The 12472-nt window shown below is 39.5% G+C and overlaps 1 protein-coding gene across 1 annotated transcript in view; it reads right to left on the reverse strand.

Moving 5' to 3' along the window:
* The window catches only part of PHF12 (PHD finger protein 12), a 58386-nt gene that overhangs the window by 12673 nt on the left and 33241 nt on the right, over positions 1-12472 (reverse strand). The window contains exons 3-7 of the mRNA XM_006890970.1: positions 7962-8034; positions 5057-5450; positions 3129-3249; positions 1946-2078; positions 137-301 (exon numbers count right to left, since the gene is read on the reverse strand). Of these exons, the coding sequence (XP_006891032.1) occupies positions 137-301; positions 1946-2078; positions 3129-3249; positions 5057-5450; positions 7962-8034 (886 nt within the window). The remainder of the gene's footprint in view (positions 1-136; positions 302-1945; positions 2079-3128; positions 3250-5056; positions 5451-7961; positions 8035-12472) is intronic.

Here is a 12472-nt window from a genome sequence, read left to right on the forward strand (position 1 = left end):
ATTCACATATGTGACTTGCTGAGACACTAGACAAATCTCAGGGGTATCAGTATCTATAAAGCTTGGACAGTGATACGCTGCACAATTTGTGAAGGCACTCAGAGAGCCTATTTTGCCTACACCAGGTGTGACTCACCTTCAAACTTCTTCTTTTGACCGACTGGAGCACACGGCGGTTAGGAGGGTGTCTCTTGTGGATTCGGTTCAGGAAGTCCACTTTGACAACGTGCTGTGAAATGGTGTCCTGGAAACGGTCAAACACTTGGCACCGATTGCTCAGCGTCATATTCTTCTGGTTCAGCTAGGGACAAAACACATTCTGCAATGAGCTTCAAAGTACTCACCCCCCACCACTATCCCCATTTTCTAGTTTTGAAAAAGAGAAACACTTGTTAAAATGTGCTCTTCAAAATTCAGCCAACAACCGTCTTTTGCTACAGGTCAAAACACCTTTAGTCAGATACCAAAAGGACAGTTATCAGATGAAATGCTTGCACTGGCCTGACTCTTTCTAACATGTGAGTATATGTCTCTTCCAGGAAGCAGGACTATCTTCAATAGAGAAAGGAGTTTGGCTGTTAGCAGGTGTCAGCATCAGAATCCTGTGTGCTCTGTCCTACTCCTACTTCACAGTATCAGTGAACATTAGTGAGACCATCTGCTAGGTAGGAAAAACTTAGGCCAAGGGGAAAGAAGGCAAAAAGCGTTCCTGCAATCGCATACAGAAAGCATTTAAAAAGTACATCACTTTCTCTACCTCTACATTTTGTTATTAAAAAGAAAACTTCCTAATTCTTAAACCAGGGAAAAGTGTTACAATAAAAATTTACCAATTTAACGATTTCACAACTGCTGCTGGAGCTGTTCTTTAAGATTCTTATTTGGCTAGCTGACTCATGACCTTTTTCTCTGGTTCAGTAGGAGACAGAACAAGACAAACTGAGCCTTAGAAAGAAGTTTCCTTCTAGCTAAACCTTTCTATGTAGCATTAGTAGAAATAAGGAAGTAAAGCAACTTTTTTTATTCTGTAGGTGAGGTTCTTTTCCCTTGCTTTAGGGGCTGAGGTTGGGAGCACACTGCCATGTTGAAAGTTAATTGTTATATGCTGATTATCTCCATTAAACAGGTAACTTATCACAGGCAATAACCTTTTTTAATCTGGAAAGGCTGTTCTTGTGAGGAAGCCCCTCTGCCTGAAGCCCGCTTCCATTCAATCTCGTGGAATGATGATTCTAATTGCTTATGAAGAGATGTCCTAAAACCTCTTTTGGAGATAGCAAACTATGGCTCTGAGTCCCAGGAAGCGATCTGGAAAATGTACATAGATTCTTAGATAAAATAATAGGGTCAATGCACCACTTATTCATTTAACAATTTACTTGTGAAACACCTATTATATAACATCATGTCAAGGTGGTAGTAAAAGATTAAGTAAAATGAGAAGGAAAAGTATCTTCCCTCATGCCTGGGACTGGTTAACTATCTAGAATAGTATCATTCACGTTAATTCTTCAAATCTCTGAAGTTAGCAATACCATTAATAATTCTTGTTATATTCCAGTAAATATTTTAGAATATTCTTAGTTTGCTCCTTCCAAAAATAATAGGTAGAAAGACTGGAAACATCTTATGAGCATTTATTTCCTTAACGTTCTATCTAATATGCTTCCCTTTTTGGGCTGCTACATCAACTTTCTAATTCACTGTAGAGGAAATTACTCATGAACAATCAGCACTAGTAGTCTATCTGTGCAGTTGAGCAAGGCACTGGGAGAAAAGACAAAAAGCACAGCTGAAGTATGTCACAATAATTGGAACTGAGTAGTATGGCCTGCCGAAACTAGTACTTGCAAGATTCTAGTGAATTTGCACTAGAACCCAAAGCTGACCTTAATATGCTTTCTACTGTGTCTGTAGAGGACTGAATGGACATTGCTGTACCTACCACCACATGTTCGATGTGATTCGGACACATCCATCTGCCCAGGGGCATGGCAGTGAGTGGCGGCTCGAGGCAGTCCATGTGGAACAGGAGCGGGCAATAATCACACTGGATGAGAGGGGCCACACGGCAACTCCTACGGAGAAGAAACTGGTCATTTTGGTGGCAAGATGGAAAACTCAACTTTGTGCACTGAAACAGTCTCCTGTGTTAATCCTAATATTCTCTACTCTTCCTTCCTAGTGATTCTGTTACATTTAGGATCATAAAGACGAATGAAACTGGCGAGCTCTGGTGGCCTAGTGGCAAGAAGCTGCAGTCCCAGAGGTGCATGGTTCGAATTCACCAGATGCTCTGCTGGAGAAGGATGGACAATCTCCTCCTGTACTGTCAGATCTGATTTAACGGTACACTGATACTAATACTAATACTGAAGAATGAAACTGGGGACTACCACAGGGTTTGGTTTTTTTTCCCTCTTTTTAAAAATTTTATTATTTTATGTATGTGTATCGTCAAACCAGATCTGACTAGTACAGGAGGAGACTGCCCCTCCTCCAGCAGAGCATCTGGTGTATTCAAACTGTGTACCTCTGGGATTGCAGTGGAGCTTCTTGCCACTAGGCCACCAGAGCTCCCTTACCACTGGGTTTTTCATTATTTTCTCTCCTAAAGAGAAATGTGTCTTGCTGGCAAGTGAATGTTTATGTAGAGGGTAGCTAAAGCGGCTGCCATTAAAAGTCAGTGGCTGCTCAACACCCACTAGGGGAAGACAGCCAGCTCTGCTCTGGCTTTATTCCTCCAAGAGAGCAACTACCTCATTTGTTTGGGGTGGGGGTGGGGATGGGGAGAAACTCACAAAAACAAGCCCAAACATCACTAGCAACCTTACTCGAGTCTTAACTATAGTGAGAATATTCTGTTCTCCATCAAGCATTTGCTTCTGTTTAAGGCCAACTTCTCTTGTTCTAGCCTCTATGAACAAAGCAAACTAGTTTCTATGTACTAGGATTCTCTACACAATTTGTTAGGACTGTCAAAATCCAGTCAGTTAATTAGTTCGTCTCTGTGTCTTTCTATCATCAGAATATTACTTATTAACATTGAACATATATAGACTGGAAGAGATAAGAAATACAATTTGGTAAATATGAAGGAAAACTCCAAGGCATGAGCTATACAATACCTATTACACGTGAAGCAGACTTTGACTGGTAAGGGAACGAGACCATTGTGATCCAATTCATGTGGTGTTTTCTTAACATTTTTCCCTGTAGTCTCCTCTTTTCTTCTTCTCTTGCTAGAACCTTAAAAAACACAGTGATGGTTTCGAATATTACTACATAACTTGGGAGGGACTGGAAAGCATTATGCTGGGTGAACTAATTCAGTCTCGTAATGACAAATACTGTATAAGACCATTATTGTAGAAACAGATAACTAGTAAAATGTCTATGAGGATCCAAGGGGGAGGAGGGTAAGAACAGAGGTGTGAGGATGGGCACAGGGAAATCATAGGGTCTCACAACTTGATGGAGGAGGTGGTAAATGAAATAAGGGTCCAGTAGGGATCTGGAAAGACAGGGGAATGGTGGGCATAGTTCAATGCTGATTAATTTTATAAAATAAAATGAACGAGAATGATTGTATGAAACACAATGTGAATGAAGGCAAGTGTGAAATACAGTGTGAAATACAATGTATATAAACTTTGTAAGCCAACCAATAGAAAAGAACAATTTATTTTTTAGTTTATATTAAAAAAAAGGAGAGAAGAAAGAAAATGGTGGTGCTATACTATCCTCCACTCCAGAATTCCCAGCCTGGGATACTGGGATATAAAAATAATAGTAAGTCAAAGGAAGAGATGTGAGCAAAAGTTTGTGCCATGCAGTGGTCAAGGACCTCTTTCTTGGGGTGGTTCTAGTGAGAAAGGAAAATAAGAGAGGTTTTATAATATAAAATGGTCACAAATAAAGCTTAAATATTGGTAACCTAAGAAATAAAAATGTCTAGGTCATATAGTCAACCAAGAACTCTTACAGGGAAAGAAATAAAGACTATAATTTCACCATACTGTTAGGGGAGGAAAAAAAAATTGGAAAAATCTTCACTGCTGTATCTATGTATTGCCCAGGAGGCTCCTTAAGTCTTAAAATTGCTTTCTTGGGGGGGCGGGCGGGTGGCAATCTGTTAGTTTTATGGGACGGAATAGAAGGAATGTCTTGACTTTTTTTTTTTTTTTAAAAAGGAAAGTGAAGGTATTTTTGTACTATATTAAAGCTATAAATTCATGTATTTTTTGACTCAGGGCTAATTCAATTATTATCAATTTATATGACACATACACTCAAACATGTAAACAATGTTTACAACGTTTTAGCTGAAGAATTGTCTGTGGTAACAAAATACAGGGATACTGGAAACTAAGTTGGTTAAATAAACTATGGTACATTTGTATAAAGGATTATTAAGCAATTGTTTTAAAAAGCTAGGAAATTTTATTAAGTAAAGCTCTTTAGAGCTTAAGTGAAGAAAGCAGTACAACAAATGTGCTGTTTTTGAGATCACTAAATTGTACACCTCTAAATTGTTGAATTATAGCATTTTTCAACAAAAAAAGCAAAATTAGTAGAAAAGTCTATTACTTTTGTGTAAATAAAAAAGTATATTTAAGCACATACCAGTATATAGTTACATATGCAAAAAGAGAAAAGTAATTCTAAATGAATACAGAAGAAGCAAATAGTGATAATTGGTGAGTAGGTGGAGGCTGGAAACTAAACAGATGGCCGACAGAGATGAATGAAAAACTTTTTACTGATTAGTCTTTTAATAGGTTTGGATTTTGGAGCCATGTGCATGTATTACTGATTTTTAAGAAAATGGCCACTGAGAAAGGGTAGAGAAAGAAGTCCAGAAATTCAGATATGGAAGACTAAACAAGTACTGTAATAGTTAAAATCTTCAAAGATCTCTCCAGACAGAATCAAGAACAGGAAGTTAACAGAGGCTACACAGACAGTGACCCTACCTACAGTCAGCATTGCCCATTAGCTCGATGAGAATCCTTTGGGAAAGCTGACAGGGAATAGGAGAAATGGTGTGGCTAACCTGGTAGTGCAGTGGTACACGTCAGCTCATTGGGTAACTGAAATTGGGTGGGATTCCGCTCCATGGCAGCAGCGATCAGCAGCTCAAAGGGTCGCTTCAGCTGGGGCTGCACATAGTCTGGCTCTGCTGCTACTGGCTCCTCATCCACATCAATGATGTCCTCATCCACGTCGTTCTGCTCAGAGGTGGGAGTCTCTGTGCTGGCATTTGATGTGGGTGTGCCAGGCCGGCTGGCCCTCTTCTCCAGGATCCGGGCATGAGCAATGGCCTTGAGCTCAGTTTTACTAGCTGATCTGTCCAACAAGTCAGTATCACTGCTGGGGGATGTAGTCCGTTTGCCAGATTTGTCCACCAGTCCATTGACATGACTCAGCTCCTTTTTCTGCTCTCGTTTCTGTGCAAATGAACAGGTAGGCCCATCACACAAGTACCACAAAGTAGAAGGATGGATGGTACTAAGTCAGTCCTGCCAGATCACTAACCCAAGTTATGAGAAACCCTAATCACAGAATCAACCACTAGGTGTTCGGGATAATTTCTTAAAGCTGACAAAACTACAGCTGAATAATGTTGGCAGGGGGAACTGTCAAAAAACATGGGAATAAACAATTCTATAAATTATGTATCATTTACCAGAACTCATCATGACATTCAACATCTCAATACAAAGTAAAGAGGAATAAAAAGTTTACACAACAAGAATAAATTTGTTCAAAAAAACAAACATCTGTCTGTTTCTATAGGCTTTCCTGAGCATTCTCAATTATTTTTAAACTTTTGCTCAAACTAAGACAAGCTAACAAAAACAAAGGTAAAGAAAAATGGTCAGCCACCTAGAGCTCACTGTAGTGGAATGTTGTTGCTTACAAGGCAGGCAAGCACACTACAAAGCGAAGGGAGGCTCTCTAGCAATCATGATGTTCAAGAATGGGGACTTTCAATGTTTTAAGTCTAACTAGAACTGTGAAAATGATCACCTCTTAGAATGAGAAAGTGGTAAATGAAAAAAAGACAGTTTATATTCGATAGAATTGGATGTCTGATAAAATATATTTTCCTCCAGGATTCCAAACACAATGGTCAAATGAGAATTTAACAGTGGACTCATCAACAGACTTGGAATCTGGTCCCAGTTCTGCCAGGACCTGTGATCTTGTTCCAGTTCTGCCATGGGTTTCCTCTAAACTTGGGTAATTCAGTCTGGTAGGCAAGAAATTCTCCATCTGTAAATTGAGACTAGTGAAATATTTTTTAATCCTTCTCTCAAGGATATGGTGGAAAGAGGAAGAGTCACGAATAAAAGGATGGCTCACAGTTGGGGAAAGTTCTACCATACAGTAGGAATTATGATAGGACCTGAGGTTGATGAGGCCTTGAAATGGTATCATTTCAATCCAATTCAGTAAATATGGGAGCCCAGAAGGCAGGCAGTGATGGTGGTGGAAAAGGCGGATTTGGCACCAGTGGGCTAAGAGGTCCACGGGAGAGGTCAAAGTGGCACCTCATGAGAAGTTCAGTATTTATAGAAAGGCATACTATAATCCTTAGCAAGTTGCTCTGTTTCTAGAAAACTGATAAAGAGTTTTGGTGTGAGGAAGAACTTGCTTCAATTTTTTCAAGTCCTTTGGAAAGTTGCTTTGTATTTCTTAACCTCAGTTTCTTCATTACTATTAATGGAGACGTCACTATTGTACGCATAAAGTGGAAACTAAAGCAATGCTAATTTCTTTTCTCCAATCCCTTTTCCTGGTTTTAGTTCTTCCCCTTCAGCTCTTTCCAATCCATTCAGGTTCAGCTTCCTTAAGTACTAAGTTTTGGAAAGGTGCTTGTAACTGGCCAAGCTCTAATCTAATTGAGGATGCATAGGAAGTGATCACTGGCAGACCGACAGGAAGGAGGACAGCCTGGTTTATGGATTTTAGAAGAACTGAACTACAGCTGTCATTATGTAGTTGATTTGGCTTTGACTTGCTTTTCTTGCTTGCTTTTTAATAGGATTCCTGAGCAAACACAGTTCAAAAATTCTCTCTTAACTGTTTAATCTTCTTAAACGTCAAAGAGGTAAAAAACCTCAAAATTTCTGAATCATCTTCTCATCCTGTTTCTGCAACCAAGTTAAGTCATTGTTCATTGTGATATCATGTTCAGGGGCCAGAAAAAAAGAAGTGCTGTCACAAGAAAGGGAAGTTGTTCAGGGTATATTAAGGGGAGAAGTGTGTGTACGAGAATGTTTTAAAACTGATAGACAGGTCCTAATCTACAGCCTATAATAAAATATTTTTGCTTTTTTTTTTAATAGCCTCTAATTTGAGGGTTGAGTCCTCTCATAAAACGAATGGAAAAACATCTGGTTTTTTTTATATGAGAGAATTCAGCTATTGCACCCCACAAGAATTCTTAAACTAAAATAATCCATATTTGCAGTGCCTGAACTGAGGGGAGGGGAACTAAAGAGAGATGAGGCAATTTGAGGTCTAAATGAGTTCTAAAACCTTGTATCTTGCTAAGTCTCTAGATACTAGGAAATGCCTCAGAGACATGGAAATTTTTTCTTTAATTAAGCTGAAGAAATAGCCTTATTTTACTTCAGTTAGTTTCAGGCATGAAGATAGTTTTAAGAATAGCCACACTGAGGCTACTATCAAGAGGTCAGCAGTAATCAAACTACTGTCACTAGTGAATAAACTTGACTCAGCAAATTAGGACACCTTTTCCACATATTTCAGTAGTCCATGTTTGGATTTGTAGGCCTTCTTGAATTCCAAACTATGGGGAGAATGGGGTGATTCCAGAGCTAAAAGAGACAAGAAGGGACTAAAATGCCTTTGAGGTCTGGCCATTTTAAGCACTAGAATACCAAATGATCTGGCATCCGAGAATTATCTTAAAAATGCAGCACTATTACCTTTCGACGAACAGTGCACCGGTGACACATCCACTCTCCAGGAGGCAACATTTCTTCACTCAGTGGAGGGTTACTGTGGGGACAAGATAAGGGCGAGACTGAATAACTAACCTTTTGATGCAGCAGGAGGAAACATAACTAGGTCTGGCAAAAAGCTGCTGTTTCATAGGCCCATCTGGCCCATTCTGCAGGATAGTGAAAGTTCCGTCACCTTTAAGAATGCTCACTCAGCACCATTTGCAATACCCAAAGAGATAGCATCCCTTCCCAAATCTTAAACAAAATCACTGATAGGTCTTCAACATTGTTTTCAAAATGTTTAAGTCCAAGTTCTTCCATCCACTGTTTAAAAGCACATGTAACACAGTTCTAATTCCATCTTCCTAGGCTTCCTTCATGGAGCTTTCCCTGTAGCCAAACTGATTACTTGCTCTTTTTTTCCTCTAAGACACCTTCCCCTTAGAAGGCTTTGCCCATCAAAACCCCCATTCACCCTTTAAAGCTTGCCTCAATCAGCTTGTGGTGGATTAAGGATGGTCGCAAATTCTTTGCTACTCTTTGCATCCAGAGGTAGTTCATTTCTTTCCTCTTGAATTGGGCTTGTTCTGTGATATGCTTTGGCCAAGAGAATGCAGTAGAGAGGATAATATAACTTCCAGGACTGAGCTTAAAAAAATCTGCAGGCTCCACTTTGTGTTCTGGGTTGTTCCGTCTTAAAGCCCTGTCCATGATTCTGTCAGAAGCCAAATGAAGAACTGAGATATTCCAATCAATAGCTTCAGCTATTTCCAAGCCAAGAGCCAGTACTAACTTCTACTGTGGGGGAGCCATGCTGAAAATTCCAGCTCACTTGAGTTCTCAAATAAGTACAATCACATTCAGTAACACATGGAGTAGAAAAACCATCCAGCTGGGCCCAGTCAACTCAAAATTATGAGAGACAGTAACTGGTTTCTGTCTTAAGTCACCAAGTCCTGGGATTCTGTGTTATGTAGCAATAGATAACTAGAACACAAGTTCTTCTTAAGTTATTTCCAGGTTACTTATCTTGGAACTTTCCCTGCCTGGTACAGGTTCTCTTCTGGCATTTCCCATGTTTTGCCTTAAATGACAATTTTTTCATTTCTCTTGGAGGGAACAAGACAAGGGCCGAATCTTTTTTTTTTTGTTTCTATGTAGCAAAAAGATTATATACCCAGTAGTCACTCAATACTAAATCAAACTTAGTCTTAGGGCTGAGTCTTACTGATCTTCCAGATTAGCGATTTCCATTAAGGTTATACAAAACTGCAATGAGCTTTTTAAAATTCTTGAAAAGGCCATATTTATAAAACTTATAAACAGCAATGGTTCTCAAAATGGACCAGCAGTATCAGCATCATCTGGAAACTTACTAGAAATGCAGATTTCAAGAGCTGACTCTAGATTATGAAAACTCTCCAGGTCTGGGAGACAGAAGAAAAGACTAATCTCTGTTTAGAAAGTGCTCACCACGAGTTTGCCTAATGCCAAAGCTTTGAAATCATGGCTACATGTTATAAGGCAATTGTTATGCTTAAGAAATTCCTACCTTTTGTTCTTGGCAGTCACCAGTTTGGAATGGTAAAGAGGAAAATACTCTTTAAAAACATTTAAGGAATATGCAAAAAATCTCTGAAGGTTGTATAGACAAAAACTCTCCTTTAAAATAAATGCCAGGGACTTAGTGCTAGGCTGTTTTATTTTACCTAAAATAGCATTTGGCTTGGCAAATTTTCCTGGTCCTGCTTTGCTGTGCTTCCCTGGAGCCCTCAGCACACATGTCGGGATGTCCATGAAGCCCTCACAGCTCATTGCTTCCTTTCTTCCTTATTTCCTTGGTGGAATCTCAGAAGGAGAAAATTGTAGGAGACTGGCCCATTGGGACCGGTCTCCAGACCCTGGAGGTCACATAGGTAAATAACATCTATAAAATCTTCCCTAGTTCTTGCCCAAGTATTTATGCAGCAGGCCCTACTGGAACTAACAAAATGAATGCATGCAATTTGTAAAGGCCTACAGACTCTGCTATGCTTCAGTAGCCATCATATTAAAATTAACCCTGAAGGCTGTCACTTCTGATTCTGTTTTTCATCAGTTCTTTTCATTTGCCCATTGGCTTTGTACCAACATACCCTATACCAAATACATAAAGCAGAAAAGAGCGAAGGCAGGCAGTATGGCTTAGATTTTTTACCCCAAGATATGAACGTCCTCCAGGCCACCCCTTATATACTTCCTTCAATCTATTCCTAACCTTCAAGGCACAATAATTAAACTAAAATGCAATTCTCCTAACACTCTCATAATTAAAAAGCCCTTCAATGTATCCCATCCCTTACAGGGTAAAGATTAAGTACCCAATATTGTAGTTAAGACTCTTATGGCCAGAACCTTACCTCTTTTTCAGTCCCATCAGTCTGGAAGCTCCCTTAGACAGCCTGGGTACCATATTCTCACTTCTGTCTTTGCTCATTCCAGAACTTCTACCTATAACCAGGTGAGCTGGGTGTCCCTGCACTCTTTTATCTGGTCAACTATTAATCTTTTGAGATTCAGGTCAGGTAATGCCTTCAGGGAGCCCTCTCTGATAACCTGATTCCTCACATCACTTCTGTGCCACACAGAATCCCCTAAGTATCTGAATCCCTTTTCTTATCCTTCAACTATCTTTGTACTTCCACATCCTGCACAATGCCTAGCATTTAGCTAAGTGTTTGATAAAACTTTGGGCAGGCACTTGTTTTAGTGGTTCAATTACCCACAAAATTATCTGGGTTCCTAAATAACAATGAGAAGACACTGGAGTCCATATTTACAAGTCCTCAACATACTGAACTACTCTCTATTTTTATCTTCTTTTTTTAAAATTTTTTATGTGTGTACCGTCAAATTGGATCTGACTGACAAAGAGGCGATTGTTCCTCCTTCAGTAGAGCATCTGGTTGATTTGAACTGCACACCTCTGGGATTGCAGTGTAGCTTCTTGCCATTTTTATCTTCTTTAAACAATTTTTAATCTCCTTTCTCTTTCTTGATACAGAGTTAGAGTATTAAGAGGTTCTCAAGAAGTTCCTTGTTGGTTTCTAAAGGATTCACTTTTCGAGATGCCCGCTTTAAGAACATTCTTTTCCCCCTTCCCCTGAGAGTTCTAAATTAAATTTGTTGAGAAGTGAGGAATGGAGAATATTAGCTTAAGAGTAGTCCAGGGAAGTCAGAGTGTGATCATTAGGCTGAATATGAAACATTTACAAGAGTATGACAATTACTTATTTGCTGCCTTTTAAAGAGAAAGAATATGCATTATGAAATAACAAAATTGCAAAAGTAGTGTGAGTGGGAGATGGCCATAATATCTAAGATGAGATTGATGGGGAAAGAAGGTCCAAACTTCTAGAAAATGATCATCCTATGTGTAACTGGAGCACGGAAATTGCTCTTCATAAAGCTTTCTTACAATCATGTTTCCTCCCTGAGAAGTAATTCCTCTCAATCTATTTAGAAGGCAGCCTTTCAACTAAAGTTTCCAGGGGGAAAACTTATGAAAAGACCCCCGGAAAAGCAGACTGTCACTGGAGGCTCAGGAACCAAATCCCAAAGAGGGTGTTTCAGTAAACAAGAGTCTTTTGGGGCTGTATCAGAAATACTCTCAGAGGATTCCAGAGAGAAAGGAGGTTCTGTAGCCTTAAGATAACTCAGCTACTCCTGATCTAAGGTCGCTCACACCTCAGCTGACTAAGAACTTCAGTGTTCCTAGAAATAGAAACATAATGGGTAACTCTGAAGTGATTATGTGCATGCAAGAGTCCTTAAAGCATACTTATGTATGTTCTTCAAGAAAAACAAGATTCTCTACCTACCTACCTACCTACCTACCTCGCATTCTAATATATTCATGAAGACAGGGTGCCAGAAGCTATCCTTTACAAAAGTAAGTAACTACAAACTGAGAAAGTTAGGCAATGCTGAATATACTCAGTTTCAGCTGCTCGACAATAAAAACAAGGGAATATTATGAATTTGCACTGTTTTATAAAAACATCAATACAGAGAGCTCTGGTGGCCTGGTGGCAAGAAGCTGCACTGCAATCCCAGAAGCGAGTGGTTCAAATCCACCAGATGCTCTGCTGGAGACGGAGGGATAATCTCCTCCTGTACCAGTCAGATCCAACTTGATGGTACACACACAAAAATAATAAAATTAAAATAAAACAAAATAAAAACACATCAATACATTCGTTCATCACTTGGAAAAGGCAATGATAACAACCATTTCTTACATCTAGATAGTATATTATCTAAATGCTTTCTGCAGATGACACAACCCTTCTTGCTGAAACTGAGGAGGACCTCATGCACTTGCTGTGAGAGTCAAGGACTGCAGCCTTCAGTATGGACTGAGGCTCAATGTCAAGAAGACAAAGATTCTCACCACACAAAGATTCTCACCACTGGACCAACGGTGTCTCTCTGGAGACTAAGGTGTGCCTGAT

The sequence above is a fragment of the Elephantulus edwardii genome, unplaced genomic scaffold, assembly GCF_000299155.1.
Source record: "Elephantulus edwardii isolate Elephantulus edwardi_28Jun2011 unplaced genomic scaffold, EleEdw1.0 scaffold00094, whole genome shotgun sequence".
Lineage (NCBI taxonomy): Eukaryota > Metazoa > Chordata > Mammalia > Macroscelidea > Macroscelididae > Elephantulus > Elephantulus edwardii.